We start from the raw sequence: 18,983 nt of genomic DNA on the forward strand, positions 1-18,983 counted from the left end.
TCCAAATCTAATAAGGAGCCCTGGCCTTTACCACAGTTGACCTCTCAGAATTTACTAGCATCTCCTTATATTCAGCTTCCCTCTTCTTTGTAAAGAAAGCTGAAGAGAAGTGTATTACTTAATTTCAATAACTTGTGTAAATTTTGGCATAGTTTCTCTACTGTTTATCTGAATGGTTTCTGATTTTTTTCAACCTATCTTTCTTTGTTTAATGATCAGTTATCTTTGATCCTATCTGGATCTTAGCAAACATAACTTTTAATAAATACCTTGAAAATTGGCTTAGTTAAGCACAAACCGCCCCCCCCCCTCCGAAAAAATTAAGAATGCACCTTTATAGGCAAAGATCAAGTGCCTATAAGTTAATTTTGTTCTTCTGGAGGGTTTTTTCTTGGGCTGTTGTTTGCAAGGTTCCCAGTAGTGATGCATTTATTGGGCTCAAAACAGTTAGTAACTGAGTTTGCCGCCCCTTTAAGAGCCTGGTCAAGATGGGACACTGATGTAATCGCTCTTCTCTTCTTGGTTTCAGGCCGTGTTCATCCTCTGTGCTCTTGGCTGGGTGTTTTCTCCTGTTTATATGAAGTCTGGGGTGAGTATCCATGATCAGTTAGTCTGGTCTCTGCAGTATTTTTTCTTACAAATATTACAGTTGTACATAAAAACATTTTAGAGGACAAGTTAAACTTCTCAATCTTTTGATCCTTGTACTGACATCCCTAAATCCTAAGAAATGCCTGAAATAATATCAGCTGACATGGATAAACAAGAGCCAGTAACTGCCAGTGTTTCATTCTGGATCTTATTCAAGGGTTCCCCTCTGAAGGCTTTTATAGAAAACATTTTAAAACTTTGTTAAAAAAATAAGACCTAAATTAATGAAGGGAACAACTCTGTTAACAATTGGAAGACAGCAGCCCAACAATATTGTCAGAACTAACGGTGTTAGTTCTCCCTAAATCCAGAAGAGGCTGTGCGGAACCTGACAGGCTGGTTCTGAAGTGTGACGAGAGCTGAGGGCAGGCGTGTCAGTGCCTGGCGAGGGGCAGAGAAGAGAGGCCCAGGGCCAGCGTCCACAGGGTGCCTGGAGCGGCGTCACCAGCGCGGCAGGCAGAGCTTCCTGTCAGAGGATCCCACTTTAGATGGTAACCACACACAGGGGCCTTGGTGGAGTGCAGGAGTCGTGCTTCTGGAGAAAAACATCCAAGACTGGACGCGCTGAAGAGGGTGAGCCGGGCGGGCCCGCTTCACCCACGTCACCCCCCACCCCAAGGCGGCACAGCTCTGTGCCAGGAGAGCGCGTCTCAGCCTGAGGTTTCTCCCGTGAGGGAGGGGAGCACGTGAACGGGCTCGGCTGCACTGGCCGTGCAGTGTGCTGCCAGAGTGCCCTGCTTGGCTCTCTGTCCCTCCGGAATGCTGCAGTGTGCTGTGGGACCAGGGGACAGGGCGTGACTTGGAGAGCAGCTCCCAGGGCTCTCAGACGGCATCAGGGAAACACAGAGCCCCCTCACAGACTCTTCTCAGGAAGACTGCCGGCGAGCTGCTGGGGGCTCCTCACCTGCAGATGTGCCCAGCTGCCCACAGACACCCCTGCCGTGCTGTGTGCATCACCCACGTACGCCTCCACCCGTTAGCCAGCTCCCTTTGCTTATCCCCAGTGGCTGTGTGCTGAGCCCCGGCAGAAAGCGAGAGGCACGTGCAGAAAACCAGCCTGACCTGTGGAACTGGGAAAGCCACAGAGGAGCTTTCAGCCCGCCCTCGGGAAGGCTGTCAGCACAGCGCCTGGCTTTGTGGGATCAAAGAGGGCGTGAGAAGCCAGTGCGTCCACAGACAAGGGCTGAGAAGGTCTCAGAAGCCCTAGCAGGACTGATGGAAGGTGTCTCTCTCCAGAAGCAGTCAGGGGAAAGGGCTGGTGACTGCTGCCTCAGTGCAGAGGCAGCAACACAAGACTACAAGGAACAGGAACAATCAAGAAAATGTGACACCACCAGAGGAATACTGTAGTTTAACATTGACGAACCCCAGAGATCTACCTGATCAAGAGTTCAAGATAGTTGTCGGAAGGAAACTCAGTGAGCTACAAGAAAGCACAGAAAGACAATTCAACAGAATAAAGAAAACAGTGCATAAAGGAAATTAGTTTAACAGACAGAAAAGCCATAGAAATAACCAAATAGAAATTCTGGACTGAAGATTGCAGTGAACGAAGTGAAGACTGCAGCTGAAAGCATCTACAGCAGACTCAGCAAAGCGAAGGAAGATCCTGTGAGCTCAGCGACGGGCCATTCGAAATGATCCAGTCAAGGAGAAGCAGCCTCCTAAGTGGCTCAGTGGTAAAGAATCTGCCTGCCAATGCCAGAGACACAGGAGATGTGGGTTCCATCCCTGGGTCAGGAAAATCCCCTGGAGGGGGAAGTAGCAACCCACTCCAGTATTCTTACCTGGGAAATCCCATAGACAGAGGAGCCTGGCAAGGCTGCAGCCCCTGGGGTCGCAAAGAGTCAGACATGACTTGGCGACTGAGCACGCACAGTCAGAGGAGAGCAAGGGGAGAGGGATGAGAGACAGTGGAGAAAGCCCGTGTGGACGATGGGCCACCGTGGAAGAAACAGTCAGCACCTCCTGGAGCCCCAGGAGGAGAGGGGGAGAGGCAGGCGGAAAGGTCGCTTACAGCCTGGGAACTTCCCGAATCTGAGCGAGATCGTGAAGCTCACAGGTGCCCCCAAATTGTAACCCCAAACATTATTTGAAGAAATAATAACTGGAAATATCTCCTCTGGTGAAAATGTTAATTTCCAGGTTCAGCAAGCTTACCCACCACCAAATAGAGTAAACACAAAACTACACGTAGGCGCACATCGCAGTGAAAATGCCGAAAGCAAGGGTAAAGAGGACGTTTTGAAAACGGTGAGAGAAAAATCACACGTTACACGCAGGGGAACAATGATTCTTGCTAGACGACTTCTGCTCAGAACAGTGGAGGCCAGAAAACATCAGAATGATGCAGCCAGATGCGGAAAGGAAGAACAAGCTGTTGACCAAAAACCCTATGCCCAGCAGAAGGATTTTTTAAAATGAAGATGAGCGAATTCCCTGGTGAGTCAGTGGTTAGGACTCTGTGCTTTCCTTGCCCAGGGCCCAGGTTCAGTCCCTAGTCTGGGAACTAAGATCCTGCAAGTTGTGTGGTCAAAAAGAAGATGAGATATATGCAGATATTGAAACATTGTACACTTGGAACTGATGTAAGGTTATATGTCATTTATACATCAGTTTAAAGAAGAACCATTGCAAAGAAAAAATGAAGGGTATTGGTTAGGTATAGATTTCTTATACAAACTATAAACGGAGAAATTGATATATTGGACTTCAAAGTATAATTTTAAACTTTACTCTTTGAAAGAGATTTTTAAGAAAATGAGAAGTCAAGCTAGAGACTGCGGAGGAATATTTATAGAACACATTCCTAATGCGAAGAGCTGACTCATTGGAAAAGACCCTGATGCTGGGAAAGATTAGGGCAGGAGGAGAAGGGGACGACGGAGGATGAGATGGTTGGATGGCATCACCAACTCAATGGACATGGGTTTGAGTAAACTTTGGTGATGGACAGGGAGGCCTGGCATGCTGTGGTTCATGGGGTCGCAGAGTCGGACACGACTGAGCGACTGAACTAAACTGAAATGATTCATAATGAAACACTTGTGTCCTGAATATACACATTTTTTTAAAAAGCTCTTGTAATTTATAACAAGACAGCCTCTCACCATACGTTTCACCTTACAAATGACAGACAATGACATGAAAGGATGTTCGCTCTCACCGATTGAAAGGGAAACGCTACTTAGGATCCCACATAGACACACTGAACCGCTGAGATAAAGAGGGCTGATGCGTCAAGAGCAGGAGAGGTTGTGGAGCTTCTGGGACCCCCTGCTTTTCCAGAGAGAGCTCTAGAGACAGGCTGGCAGTTTCTTGCCCAGTTACGCCTTAGGACCCAGCTGCTGTGTTCCTGGGTGTGGCGCTTCCCCCAACCCCAGAGACATGAAGGTGCAGGTCCACACCCAGACTGCGCAGGAAGTTCTAGTCATAACATCCGAACCTAGAAATAACCTGAATCGTGTGGGGGACGGACAGACAGCCCGCAGCACGGTACTCGGCGGCCCGAAGGAGTCAAGTGCCAGCATGGATGACCTACAGGGTGTGGTGGCAGGTGAAAGTAGCCAGACAGGATTTGAGCTCCAGGGGAGGTGAGCTGGATACCCAGGATCCAGTGGAGAAGGTCCCAGACACACGCCCTCGGGGCTTTGAGGGGAGTTGGGAGTGCCCTGCATCTCGCGTGTGGTGGTGACCACACAACTGCGTGCATTTTTTACCCAAACTCCTCAGATTTTAAAATGGGATCATTTTACTGTGTGTAAACCACGCCTCATAAGACTTAAGCATTTAAAATACTTGTAGAGAGGGCATTAAAACCGTGAAAAGCTTGGTTTGCCTTGCAGTCTAACGCTTGCAGTTATGAAGCTGTAATCCCAGGAAAATCACCCTAGATTGTGACATCTTTTGAGATAAGGTCTTTAAAGCAGTAACTGAGTTAAAATGAGGTCGTGAGGACGGGTCCTAATTCAGCATGACTTTATGAGACGAGGACACTGGACACAGAGGCGTACAGAGGGGAGGCTGGCCAGCCGAGGGGAGGGGCCGGGCCCGCCCTTCCTCGCGGCCCAGGGGAACTGGCCCCCCGACCCTGCACGCATACGGCCCCGGGGCTGCACGACCACCGTGTGTCTCTGCCCTGTGAGCCGCTGCGCTATACCTTGTGACGGCGCCCCGGGCGTGGGACGGCTTGGGGCTGACTGAGTGTGTCAGGTGTGATTGGGGACCAGGCGGAGGGAAACAAGTAGAAGCTGCGGGTGTCGCACCCCAGCCAGGGCTGCAGGGAGCAGCCGGGACGCGCACGTGTGAGGCGGGGTGAGCGCACAGGAGGACACTCAGTTACCGGGGGTGCCTTTGCCTCCGTGAGCCCCTGTGCTTGGGGCTAGGCGTCTGCTGAGCGACGGGGGTGCTCCTGCCCCTGGGCACATACAGCGTGAGATGGTGGAGGCAGAAATGAGCAGGATGGTTCGGGACACCCGCACGCACACCAGCAGCATGAGCACGGAGGACCCGGAGAGCTGTGGAGTCAGGTCGTGTGTCTCTCAACAACGTGGTATATTTGTAGTATCTGATAAAACATTTGATTTTGCTGTATGATTATTTCACGAAAGTCATTTGTCATCATAGGCAACGTCATTACTTCTGCTTTCCAAAGACTGCACAGCAGCTAGATTCCAAGCTTCTTGAAGACAGTGGTATCACCTCTCCTTCCTGATTTCCCGCGCCCTCGCCTGTGTTCATGTGCGGCACCTGAGGCTCCCGGGCTGTGTCGCCGTGCCAGCCGGCACTCCGTGAGCCCTCTGCCTCACGGGGGCTTCTCTTGCTGTTCTCCAGGTAGTGACACTGCCCAGATACTTGAGGAAGAGGTTTGGTGGCTGCCGGATCCAGTTCCTCCTCGCTGTTCTGTACTTAGTCATCTATATCTTCAGTAAGATCTCGGTGAGTTGTGTAAAGGCGAGTCCAGGGAAGGGAAACACGGAAAAACCGATAGGCGGGACTAGATGTGCCCCAGGAGTTTACTCTGGGGCTCCCTAAGTTACATGTCGGCCTCCACTGTCTAAACTAAAGCAGAGAAAAAGCAGCTGAGTAGTACACAGGATAAGCGGCAGAGCGCCTTCTTTGCCTCCCGAGCCTGTGTTCCCAGAGAACCTTGGGCTTATTCCTGCCATGTTATCAGGAGGTGCCCTGCCCCTCCTTGAAACAGTCCACGGCCTTCCACCCTCACAGAGACCAGAACCCCCAGCTATGGCCTGTGAGGCCAGTCCAGACCCTGCCTCTGGCGTGGTCTCCTTCCCGTACTGTTTTTCAGATCCTATGAGCTTATTCCCACTTGCAGCCCTTGACACCTGCTCTGTACTATGTCTGGAATGTTCTTCCCCCAGATCTTTCACATATCACTTCCTAGGAGAGGCCTTCCTTGGATGCACCCATTCATTCTCCGCTCCATTACTGTTTCTGTTTCCTGATACATGCCACCATGTGAGAAGATGGATCTGTTCCCTCCTCACTGTCTCTCTTCACTCCCCGATGAGCTTCCTGAGCCCCTGGGCTTTGCCTGGCTTGCTCCCTGCCTTCCCAGCCAGCTCTGGGGCCGGAAGCGTGCTGAGAACGTGGTTAGCACATAAACACGGAGAGAAGTGTTCTCTGAATGACTGAATGAGCGTCGCTTATCACACTGCATGAAAATTGTCTATCTGGTGGTCTGCCTACCTCCTTAAACATAAGGAGGGAGTCCTCCTTGAAGGCTGGCTGGGTTTTGGTAGCCCTAGGGCCCTCTGAACCCTGCTGAGTGTCTACCGTGTGGTCGGTACTTGGTGAACAATCAGTGTGTGCACGGATATATTGGGAAGACCTCTGCCGATGGTGCCCCTGGGTGTGGTGACCGGAGGAGAGGGTGGGAGGTTAGCCAGTGAGTGACGTGCACACGCCGCAGACTCAGCGTCAGCAGAGCCCACGGTCGACAGAGCCAGCCCCCGGGCCGTCAGCCTAGAGGTCTGCTTTGTACAGCGCTTGAACTAAAAATGGTCTTTACCATTTAAAGGGCCGTAAAAACCAGAAACAGTCTATGTCTCGCAAAGCCCACAGCGTTCAGCATCTTCCCTTTACAGAAAAAGCTCGCCAGTCCTAGTAAGCTGTCCCTTCTGCTTGCCCTGCTGGTGAAACTGCAGGAAAAGCCCGCTCTCTGAGCACACTCCCCACTCTGAGGCTCCAAGTAGGAAGAGACTAAGTTGCATTAACGGGATTAACCCAAGCCTTAAAAGTGCTGACCTTGGCTGAACTTATGGCCACCAGCTGTGTCGCCCAGCAGAATGTGGAGAGACCTCCCCTAGTGTCCACTGGGGATGGAGTGGACCTGCTGATTGAAGATGGCCTCTGAGATCAGGGTCTTTCTGGGGAATGCAAGTGCAGCCCACCGCCTTTGTACTCATTTCAGGTGGAGATCTGCACGGGCGCCGTGTTTATGAGGCTGGTTCTGGGGCTGGATGTTTACCTGGCCACCGTGGTCTTGCTGTCAGTCACCGGCATATGTTCCATCACAGGTGAGGTTGCTCTGACCCCACGGGTACTTGTGTTGGCACGAAAGCTCTGCTGCTTAGTGGAGACCCGAAGACGTTGAGAGAGGTCCAGCTTTTGCACTTTCCCTGAGACTGAGTCATGTTGCTGAGGCCTGAACATAAACGAGGCGGGTGCCCGAGAGGGGCCCTGCTCCTGGAAGTCTCGTCAGACTGGCACGGGCTCTCCAGGGGGCTGGGCAGGGCCGGCAGCGGCTGCGTTTGGGGTGGGGCCGGCCTGATGCGGCAGGCTGTGGGATGACGGGGCGGGGTGCAGACGGGGAGAACGGAGGTGCCCGCTTTAGGTCGTCCTGGTGGCTGGTGACCTGGGCAGCCCATCGGATGAGACCTTTTAGGTGGACACTTCAATTCTTAATACTGATTCCATCTTGGGTTAACAACACGTGACATGATACAGTCACAGTCCTGGGTGGCAGCCACTCCCCATCAACCGCAAGACCATGGGGTGAGCGACCACCGTCTGCCCAGACAGCCTATGGCATGGTCTTCAGTAAGTTACCCGAGATGCCCAACATGTCATTATAAAATAGGCTGTGGTCATGATTTTGCCCAGCTGTAGGCTAGTGGTGTGTTCTGAGCACATTTAAGGCAGGCGAGGCTAAGCTGTGATGTTCGGGGGGTGAGATACAGAAAATGCATTTTGAATCTAGTGGTCTCTTCAGCGTAACAATGAGTTTCTCATGTAACCCCATCTAAGTCAGGGAAGACCTGTATACTTTTTTTGCTTGGGAAAACTACCAGATTTTCATCCAGAAAATGGGAGTAAAAGGAAATTGGGATATAGCTAGGCAGAGTGAGACTCCAGCAGCAGATCACAGAGGCTGTTCAGGGGAGAAAGCAGCATGCGCCTGGGCTCAGCGTAGGCGGCAGCCAGGCCCGCTGAACCGCGGGTGGAGCTGTGGGTGTGGAGACGGGGATGCGAGTGCGCTGGGCACGCACAGTGATGCCCTGGAGTCAGGCAGGCTTCCCTCGCCCCTCTCTCGCCCACGCAGGTGGTTTTGCAGCCGTGGTTTACACTGATCTCTTACACGCTAGCTTCGTGGTTCTGGGCTCTGTCTTGTTAATGGGCTATGGTAAGTAAATCTAGAGACTGCTGGGCACCATGGTGTGGGGTTGGGGGGCTCTGGCCACTGCCTGGGGCCATTTCAGCCCTGTCCTCTCACAGACGGGACTGAGGCCCTCAGGACCCATGAGTGAGCATTGTCTGAGGTCATGCTGACCACCTGGGGTGGAAACTTTTGCTCGTGGAGAAAGAGGAGTCGAGGAGCAGGGGGTGACGACAGACCCCAGGGCTTTGAGCAGCAGTCGGGAGTGGCCCACCACGCTGGAGCCTGCCCTTCCTCTCCATCGGAAGCCCCTCTCCTGTCCATTGAGTTAAATCTATCTGTCAGGGTCAGCGGAAAACCCGCCCCCAAACCTGTGACTCCATGATCGTCACACCTCTGCATCCTTGCTCTCTGGGCTTGCATCACTACCCACGCAGCACGACACCTGTTTTTTTCCAACATGACGTTTTTTGTTGGTACTTACCTTGATCGTTCATTGTATTACATAAATAAGTCACACCCCCAGACCTAGAGCTTCTGAGAACCAGAGCCATCGTATCCTTCACACAGTGTGTCGTTTGATGCACACAGTAGGTGCTTAGTGAGTGCCACGAATGAGGGTGATGGCGGATACGAACGGAGAGCCAGGGGCAGGCGTTTGGCTGTACTGTCTCGTTCAACCATCACAATCACCAGGAGGCCTCGCTACTTTTACTGTCCTTCGTTGACTGATGAGGAAGCCGAGTTACTCAGTTTAATGACTTGCTGATGAAACACACCAAGGGTAGAACTCCGAGCTGCATCCTTCAAGCACGAAAGCCCCGGACACGCAAATAGCCTGTTACGGCGCCTGCACCCACTGGCTGGGGGAGCCTTAGTGAACTTGGTGGTGGGTCACAGGTTTGTCTTGCAGAAATTTAGAAGGAAAACCTCTGGGCTCAGGTATTGGAAAATTACTGAAATGATACTTGAGTTGAAGGGTTATGGTTCCATAGAGCAGATCACTGAGCCCCATAGAAGGAGAACATGTCGGCCCACAGGATCACAAACCGCAGTCTCACCATTCAGGAAGTGTCAATGCTCCTTGTTTACTCAGCACCGTGCTTCTGGGACACAAAACACATTTCAGGCACGGTCCAGGGACTTCTTAAAGCATCGGGGAAGCAACGACCGATTTGAGTGACAAAATTATAAAATACTCTTTAAGTCACTGTGTTTATTCGTGTGCTAGTATTAAATATAAACTTTATTAAAATCTGCCAGGATCATCCCAATACTTGAGAATGATATCCAGTTAAACTTTGGGGGCAGGTAGAATAATCCATTTAATGTTAGGAGTTATATCTCTAAATAATTATGTATCATTTACTGTTAAAGGCTGAAGTTTTCTTTCCCCCCAAAATTCGTAAGTTGCAATTCTAGCCTTCAGTGTGATGGTATTGGGAGGTGGTTAGCTCCTGAGGGAAGAACCTGTGTGAATGGCGTTAGTACTCTTATGAGAGACCCCAGAGACTTCCTCGTCCTTTCTGCCACCTGAGGACGTGGCCAGCACCCAGGCGGCCGGTACCTCGAGCTTGGAGTCCCGGCCTCCAGAACTGTGGGAGGGAAGCCGCCCACTATCTGCTGTTTTGTTACAGCAGCCCAAACAGACCATGGCATTTTCTGAGAAATTTAACGGTTTTTTTTAAATTGGGGTGTCCATGCTAGTTCTTTTGGTAAGTAAACTGTTGTGGGGGCTTGTTTTCTTTTTAAAATACACAAAAACTTGTAGTTACAAATGAATGTTGTCTTCAAACCAGTCACTGTGGGAACTGATGCACATACAGCTTTTTTAATTTTTAACTTTTAATTAGTATATATACAAGGCGGGCTTCCTGGGTGGCACTGATGTAAAGAATCTGCCTGCCCATGTAGGAGACATAAGAGACGCAGGTTCAGTACCTGGGTTGGAAAGATCCCCTGGAGGAGGGCATGGCAACCCACTCCAGTATTCTTGCCTGGAGAATCCCATGGACAGAGGAGCCTTGCGGGTTAGCGTCCATAGGGTCGCAAAGAGACACGACTGAAGCAATTTAGCACACGTGTATGCATGCATACACAAGGTAAACAAAAGGGTACCAGGTGAAATATTTATCACTCATATTCTTGGTTTGACTCCCCAGAGCCAACCAGTATCCTAAGTCTTGTGTACATCCTTCCAGAGACAGTGTACAGGCAGGCCTTAGAGTGTGGTTTGGCTCCAGATGACAGCGATGAAGCGGATACCCCCGCAAAGCAAGTCACACGGTGTTTCGGTTTCCCAGTACCTACGAGAGCAATGTTTATAGTGTAGTGTAGTTCTGTATTAAGTGTACAATAGTATTATATCTAAAAACAAGGTACATGCCTTACTTTAAAAATAATGCTGTTAGAAAAGTGGCACTGGTAGACTTGCTCATTGCAGGGTGGCCACAGACCTTCAATTTGTAAAACAAGCAAAAGCAACGCAATACCTGCAAAGTGCAAGAAAGCAAAACACAAAATGAGGTGTGTGCCTGTACAAGTGTATCCATCTGTGAGATACGCATCTTAATAGAAGGAGAGCATTTTGCCTCTGGTTTTCACCACTGGAACGATATCTCAGGCAGGTTTTTATACGGGTAGAGAGAGAGCTACTGCGTCTGTTCTGTGCTTGTTACTAACTTCTATTGCCAAGGGCACAGATGAAAGTGGGCAGTGAGGTGAAGTGTCACAGAGTGAACACTGTGTCCAGCCCCCGGGGGGAGAGTTGACTCTTTGTTTCCTCCTTTTCCAAACTGGACGCCTTTCGGGTCCTTTTCTTGCCTCGGGCTGGCGGGACGCACGTGGCGCAGGCAGCCGCCAGGCCCCGCCTCTTTTCCCGTCCGAGGTGAGCTCTGGCCGCGCCTCCGTTACGCTCGCAGTCTCCTGTGTGGTGGGTACTCCTTGTCGTCCTAACAAGGCACCTTCTGTTCCTAGTTTGCTAAGATTATCATGAGCAGGTTGTGAACTGTATCAAATGTTTTTTCCACATCTGCTTAGGTGATCAGATTATTTTTTTCCTTTTTCTGTTAACATAGCACATTAGGTTAACTTGGTTTTGAATGTTAACCTTGCATTCCTGGATTTGTCAAGAAATCCCTCGATTTCCTCTCCAAAGTGGCAGTTTTAACTACGTTCTCAGAAATGTATGAGAATGTGTGTTTCCTAATCTCCCATCTAACACCTGATGTCTTAAGACTTTTTAAAAATACGCCCAGGGACTTCCCTGGTAGTCCAGTGGCTGACACTCTCCACGGTCAGTGCAGGGGGCCTGGGCTCAGTCCCTGGTCAGGGAACTAGATCCCACATGCACGACTAAAAAGATCACGCGTGCCGCACTAAGACCCAGTACAGCCAAAGAAATACATAAAATTTTAAAAATAATAAAAATAGGCCTAATAGGTGAAGGGGGGTGGAAGTGTCTCATTTTTGTTTTAATTTGAATTCTCCGGACACTAGTGAGGCTGAACATCCTTTCACACACTTAGCGGCCATCGTATTTCCTGCTCTGTGAATTTCACATTCATATTCACTGACGTATTTCTTTCCAGTAGTTTTCCTTGGCTGTGGATGTGTGAATCCTTCATACATGGTGCAAATTTCTTCTTTCAGTCTAACATTTTTTATTTGGTTTCTGTCATATAAATTTGAAAATTTAACATCACATTTATCAACCTCTCTTTTCTTTCTGTGCTTTGTTTAAGAATGTTCTACTCCCTCACCCAACTTCATAAAGATACTTTTCCTGTTTTCTTCTAATATCTACGTGGCTTTGTAGCTCACCTTTTAAAAATCCCCATGGAAATTGTTTTTAGAAATGCCATGAGGTGTCTTACTCATTTTATAGTCACTCAGTATCTTTCATTGACTAGTCTTGACTCCAAATGATTCGGAATCCATTTCAAAATTCAAAGGAACTTGGTTTATTATGCCAAAGCCCTGGGTTAGGAAGATCCCCTGGAGAAGGGAAAGGCTACCCACTCTGTGTTCTGGCCTGGAGAATCCATGGACTATAACCCCTGGGGTCGCAGAGTCAGACCCAACTAAGCGACTTCCACTTTCACAGGGTGTTTTTTAGTTATGTGGGTGGGACTACGTGTGTTTTAGTGCCTTTTAAAGACACTTTTATTTAATAATAAGGTTTTACACCAGTTAGGATACGGAGGAAGAAATGCTTTGAGCACTGAGGAGAATCCCAAACATGAAGTCTCACAAACATTTTGCTGGGATGGCAGGAAAATGAATGTTAATTTCTGATTTAGTCGAGATTCTTTGAGTAACTTGTGATAAAACTCTAGTTTAAAGCTAGTTGAAGCAAATTAAGTACTTCCTTGACTCACATGACTGGAAATTCCAGGGCATCTTACTTTTGAGCATGGCTTGACCCAGGCTTCTGCAAGAGCCAGGTGGACAAAAGGACCTCACACTCCCATTGTTGCTTAGCACCCCAAAGCAAGGAAGCAGGTGTTTTGGTGCCTTAAGCAGAAGGCTCCTGGGACAAGTTCTGTTTAAATTAGTTGGGCCTGGGTCTCAAGTCCATTCCTGACAAGTCAGCTGCCCAGGGACAGGGAGCACTGGCCAGGCCTAGGTCACATGCCAGATCAGAATGCATGGTGGACGGTTTGACAAGGCCCACCTGAGCCATGCAGGGTGGCATGCAGCTGGAGAGAGGGATCTGTCCCCAGCAGCAGGAGGACGGGGAGCCGGGCACATGACCCCGTGTCCACTTTGCTCCGCTCTCGCTTTGGAGGAGGGGGTGTCTTGCCTTAGCACGCACAGTGTCAGTTACTGTTGTGTCTCACGTTGCTGTCTTGGCTCCTGTGCAGTTGAAGGTACTGACCGACTGTGTGGTGTTTTCAAGCCTTTAACGAGATAGGCGGATACCAGGAGCTAGAGAGCAGGTACCCGGAGGCCAGGCCGACCGTCACCTGGGAAGGGAACTGGACTGCCCCCATGGAGTGCTTCATACCACGTGCGGACGCCTTCCATATTTTCCGAGATGCTGCCACTGGAGACATTCCCTGGCCTGGGGTCGTCCTCGGCCTCTCCACCATTTCCTTGTACTACTGGTGCGCCGACCAGGTGAGGCGGCAGGTGGCGCCACGGGCCTGCGGGGGGCGGGGGTGGGGTGGGGCACCGACCAGGTGAGGCAGCAGGTGGCGCCACGGGCCTGCGGGGGGCGGGGGCACCGACCAGGTGAGGCGGCAGGTGGCGCCCACGGGCCTGCGGGGGGCGAGGGGCACGGACGGGCCTGCGGGGGGCGGGGGCTCTGCAGCCTCAGGCAGGCTTCCCTCCCAGCCTCGGGCGGTGCCCAGACGCCGCAGCGCCATGCGCTGTCTAAAAGAGGTCTCTAAAATTTGGGAAAAAAGTTTAATGTGGCAGTTAAAAAAGGTGGTGGTGGAGGACTTCCTGGTGGTTCATTGGTTGAGACTGCCTTCCAATGCAGGAGACATGGGTTCCACCCCTGGATGGGGAACTAGGATCCCACATGCTGTTGGGTATGGCCAAAACACTTTAAAAAACTTTTTAAAATGTAGCATGTTTGAAAAGTAATAATAAAATAAAATTTAAAAAAGGGGTCTCTCTCCCAGTCCCATCTGTAGCACAGCACCTGTTTTCATTTCTTCTTCTTCCCTCTCATTATCTGCAAAGCACAATTTTTTTGCTCATGAAAAATGTCAGTTTTCCTAAAAATCAAATGCTGCTAATCAGTATTTCAGTTGGATTTTTTTGTCAGGACTCAAAGCTTACTCTAAAGATGACATGGTTCTATCAGTGGTCGATCACTGAGTTGTGAAATGTTCATACAGTGGAAAGGCAATAAAGAGAAGGAAGTGCAGCTGCACAGCACACCGGGAGCGAGCCTCTGGAGCAGAATGCCAGGGCTGTGCGGTCATGCTCACCGAGTGCAGCACGGGCAGCACCGATTACCTCGTTTCAGCCCACACAATTAAGTAGCAAAAGACTAAAGAAAAGCAAGGAGGAAATAAGATGGTGGTAAAGCAGTCATTTCTGAAGCAAGGGGAAGAGCTGAGGTTAAAAAGAAGCGCACGTGACAGAGTTCTCAACAATCATTGAAAAGTGGAAATGACCCAGATATCCACCAAGGAGTGAATGAACAAAACGCGTGCCTGTGTGTGGGAATATTATTCAGCCATAAAAAGAAACGAAATTGTTACATGCTACATGTTTGATGAATCTAAGAACATTATGCTCAGTGAAAGAAGCCAGGCTCAGCAGTTCACCTGTTCTATGATTCCTTTTATATGAAACATTCAGAACAGGCAAATCCATGGAGACAAAAATCCAATTAGTGCCTCGAAGGGGACGAGTGGTGGAGGAATGGAGAGTGACCACTTCTGTGGGCCTGGGTGTTGTTCTGGGTCATGAGAAAGTCTTGACATTGGAAAGAGGTGGCGATGGCGCGACATCGGGAGGCACCAACCACTGCTGAACTGTTTACTTTAAATGGTAATCACAGAGGCTTCCCCGACAGGCCAGGGGCTAAGACGCCTCATCTCCAACGCAGGGGGCCCAAGGTTGATGCCTGGCTGGGAAACAGATCCCACATGCTACACAGCATGCCCAAAAGTAAAAGATGAATGGATAGTTATACGCTATGTGAATTTTACCTTAATATTTAAAAAAAGGATCACGGAGAGAGGCTTCTGGGGTTCCGCAGAGTTGCACCTCTTGAATTTGGTGGTGGTTCCACGGTAATGGAACTACAGCGCTCAGTAATGTGCTATAGCATACGTCCGTGTGTGGTATCACAGTAAAAAGGTTTAAGCCTTTTACGAAAGGAGTTGTCGCAGATAGCTAACCCGAGGTTGAAAATGAAGAACAAAGTGGGAGAACTTGCCCTACCAGATATTTAAACATCGACAAAGTTGCAGTAACGCAAGCAGTTTGAAATTCCCAGGAATCGACATACAGACCAACCGAGCAGAGTAAAGAGCTCAGAGACAGACTAAAATACTTGTAGGGATTTAACATATGTTCTGGAGGCTCCACCAATCAACAGGGGAGACTTCCAGTGAATTAAAGACTTAATTGTGAAAAGGAAACCCATACTCTAATAAGGGAAGGCAACGCTGGTGAATACTTTCTTAGTTGTGGGGAGTGTAAGTCACAGCGATTTGACCACATTGCACGGAGGGTGTTTTTAACAAAGATGCTCTAGACAAAGTTGACGGATGGTGGGCCAGAGGAGACCGTTAGAAATGTTTGCCATGAGCCGGAGACTAATAGCAAACCCGCAAGAAAAAGACACTCCAGCAGCCACACAGCCACGGGGGCAAAAGACAGCAACAGGCAATTTGTAGAAAATGAAATATAGCCCAGTATTATCAGGGGAGTGCAATTTAAAACCACAATGAGACTGGCAAAAATCACGAAGCTTGATGATGGCAAGCTCTGGGGAGGACGTGGATGTATAGGGATCCTCGTGCGGTTCTGGTGAGAGTGCAGATCGGGGTAGCCTGCTCTGGAGGACTGCGTGTTGAATCAAATCAGGTATGCTGTGCTCTGTGACCAAGTAGTCATGTTCCCCAGAATGCACCCCCAGATCCTCATCCAGGTTCACAAGGGACCACGTGAGGCCTTGATGGCCGCATCGATCGTACTGAGGTGGGAGGATGAGACCGGCTCGGGTGGCGGGGGAAGCTAACACCGAGGACTGCTTCGCATCTGTCAGCCGCGGGGCCGCCGTGCCCAGAGCCGCACTGACAGAGCGCCGACCTGTGCGGACTGGAGGGCCCGGAAGCCGGAAGAGGAGGGCCGAGCAGCCGGAAGAGCGCCGGCGCCCCGCGTGCTCTGTGATGCGGCGCAGCCTTGTTGCTTGTATTCCTCCTCTTCTGCTTATCACGTGTCTCGTTATGCTGCCTGGCCTCGAAGACAAGAAAAATCCTTCTGTAAAAGGTAGAAAACAGGCTGGAACCTAACCACCACAAGCAAGAAACCCCCATACTTCACAAAACCAAGATGTTAAGATACCAAACACAAAAGACGCATATAAGGAAGTAAAAGTGGACCTGAAAACATGAACACACAATTTCATCAAAAATGACCAGTGAGATTTAAAACTCAAACTCCTGGAAATGCAAAATATCCTTGTTGAAATGTAAAATTCAGTAACTGTTAAAATAACAGATTAAACATAGCTGAAGGAAAGAGTTAGCAACCTGGAAGAGAGAACTGAAGCAGTTGCCCTAAAAGCACAAAAAAAGTGTGAACGAGAGACTGTGACATGGATGACAGAATTGAAATACTTCCTTCAAATTCCAGGAGGAAAAAGGAGAAGCAATATTTGAAGAGAAAATAACTGAGAATTTTTACAGTCGTTTTAACAGTAGGACTCTTCAGATTCAGGAATCACAGTGACTCCCATGCAAATCTACACAGAGTCACCTCTTGGTGAACAGACTTAGCAGCAGCATAACCTGAGGGAGAGGAGGAAACCTTTCGAAGGACTGAGGAAGATGCCCACTTTCCATTAGGTGCCCAGCTAAGTATTACTCAGAAGCGATCAATGCAAAGAAGTAGAAGAAAACAACAGAATGGGAAAGACTAGGGATCTCTTCAAGAAAATCAGAGATACCAAAGGAACATTTCATGCAAAGATGAGCTCGATAAAGGACAGAAATGGTATGGACCTAACAGAAGCAGAAGATATTAAGAAGAGATGGCAAGAATACACAGAAGAACTGTACAAAAAAGATCTTCACGACCCAGATAATCACGATGGTGTGATCACTGACCTAGAGCCAGACATTCTGGAATGTGAAGTCAAGTGGGCCTTAGAGAGCATCACTACGAACAAAGCTAGTGGAGGTGATGGAATTCCAGTTGAGCTATTCCAAATCCTGAAAGATGATGCTGTGAAAGTGCTGCACTCAATATGCCAGCAAATTTGGAAAACTCAGCAGTGGCCACAGGACTGGAAGAGGTCAGTTTTCATTCCAATCCCAAAGAAAGGCAATGCCAAAGAGTGCTCAGACTACCGCACAATTGCACTCATCTCACACGCTAGTAAAGTAATGCTCAAAATTCTCCAAGCCAGGCTTCAGCAATACGTGAACCGTGAACTTCCTGATGTTCAAGCTGGTTTTAGAAAAGGCAGAGGAACCAGACATCAAATTGCCAACATCCGCTGGATCGTGGAAAAAGCAAGAGAGTTCCAGAAAAACATCTATTTCTGCTTTATTGACTATGCCAAAGCCTTTGACCATGTGGATCACAATAAACTGTGGAAAATTCTTCAAGAGATGGGAATACCAGACCACCTGATCTGCCTCTTGAGAAATTTGTATGCAGGTCAGGAAGCAACAGTTAAAACTGGACATGGAACAACAGACTGGTTCCAAAGAGGAAAAGGAGTTCGTCAAGGCTGTATATTGTCACCCTGTTTATTTAACTTATATGCAGAGTACATCATGAGAAACGCTGGACTGGAAGAAACACAAGCTCGAATCAAGATTGCCGGGAGAAATATCAATAACCTCAGATATGCAGATGACACCACCCTTATGGCAGAAAGTGAAGAGGAACTCAAAAGCCTCTTGGTGAAAGTGAAAGTGGAGAGTGAAAAAGTTGGCTTAAAGCTCAACATTCAGAAAACAAAGATCATGGCATCCGGTCCCATCACTTCATGGGAAATAGATGGGGAAACAGTGGAAACAGTGTCAAACTTTATTTTTCTGGGCTCCAAAATCACTGCAGATGGTGACTGCAGCCATGAGATTAAAAGACGCTTACTCCTTGGAAGGAAAGTTATGACCAACCTAGATAGCATATTCAAAAGCAGAGACATTATCTTGCCAACAAAAGTTCGTCTAGTCAAGGCTATGGTTTTTCCTGTGGTCATGTATGGATGTGAGAGTTGGACTGTGAAGAAGGCTGAGCACCCAAGAATTGATGCTTTTGAACTGTAGTGTTGGAGAAGACTCTTGAGAGTCCCTTGGACTGCAAGGAGATCCAAGCAGTCCATTCTGAAGGAGATCAGCCCTGGGATTTCTTTGGAAGGAATGATACTAAAGCTGAAACTCTAGTACTTTGGCCACCTCATGCGAAGAGTTGACTCATTGGAAAAGACTCTGATGCTGGGAGGGATTGGGGGCAGGAGGAGAAGGGGACAACAGAGGATGAGATGGCTGGATGGCATCACTGACTCGATGGACATGAGTCTGAAATAACTCCGGGAGTTGGTGATGGACAGGGAGGCCTGGCGTGTTGAGATTCATGGGGTCGCAAAGAGTCAGACACGACTGAGCGACTGATCTGATCTGATCTGAGGGCAAAATAAAGTCGTACTGGGACTATCCTGGTGGTCCAGTGGCTGAGACTCCACTCTCCCAATGCAGGGGGCCCAGATTCAATCCCTAGTCTGGGAACTAGATCCCACATGCTGCAACTAAGACCCGGCACAGCCAAATAAATATTTTAAACATAATAAAAGTAAAGGCATAACCGTCCCTAGATACTGAATGAGGTGCATAAGGGAAAAGGAGGTCCTGGAGAGCAGAAGGGATGGTTATAGAGATGCTGGCCAGCACATGCACAGATCTAAAGCAGTGCCTGAAAGTCATTGTAGTTATGCTCATGGGAAGTAAAACAGAACGGAGCTAAACTCGGAAACCACAATTGGAGTTAAATCTGTCTGTGCGCCTGAAATTGT

The 18,983-nt window shown here is 49.0% G+C and overlaps 1 protein-coding gene across 5 annotated transcripts in view; it reads left to right on the plus strand.

Moving 5' to 3' along the window:
- The window catches only part of LOC102398949 (sodium/glucose cotransporter 1), a 50,541-nt gene that overhangs the window by 10,091 nt on the left and 21,467 nt on the right, over positions 1-18,983 (plus strand). For 4 of the 5 annotated variants that reach the window (XM_006065610.3, XM_044930618.1, XM_044930616.1 and 1 more), the window contains 5 exons: positions 530-589; positions 5,485-5,589; positions 7,085-7,190; positions 8,216-8,296; positions 13,170-13,390. In XM_006065610.3, coding sequence (XP_006065672.3) covers positions 530-589; positions 5,485-5,589; positions 7,085-7,190; positions 8,216-8,296; positions 13,170-13,390 — 573 coding nt within the window. The remainder of the gene's footprint in view (positions 1-529; positions 590-5,484; positions 5,590-7,084; positions 7,191-8,215; positions 8,297-13,169; positions 13,391-18,983) is intronic. The other variant, XM_044930615.1, reaches the window with a different exon arrangement.

The sequence above is a fragment of the Bubalus bubalis genome, chromosome 17, assembly GCF_019923935.1.
Source record: "Bubalus bubalis isolate 160015118507 breed Murrah chromosome 17, NDDB_SH_1, whole genome shotgun sequence".
Taxonomy (NCBI): domain Eukaryota; kingdom Metazoa; phylum Chordata; class Mammalia; order Artiodactyla; family Bovidae; genus Bubalus; species Bubalus bubalis.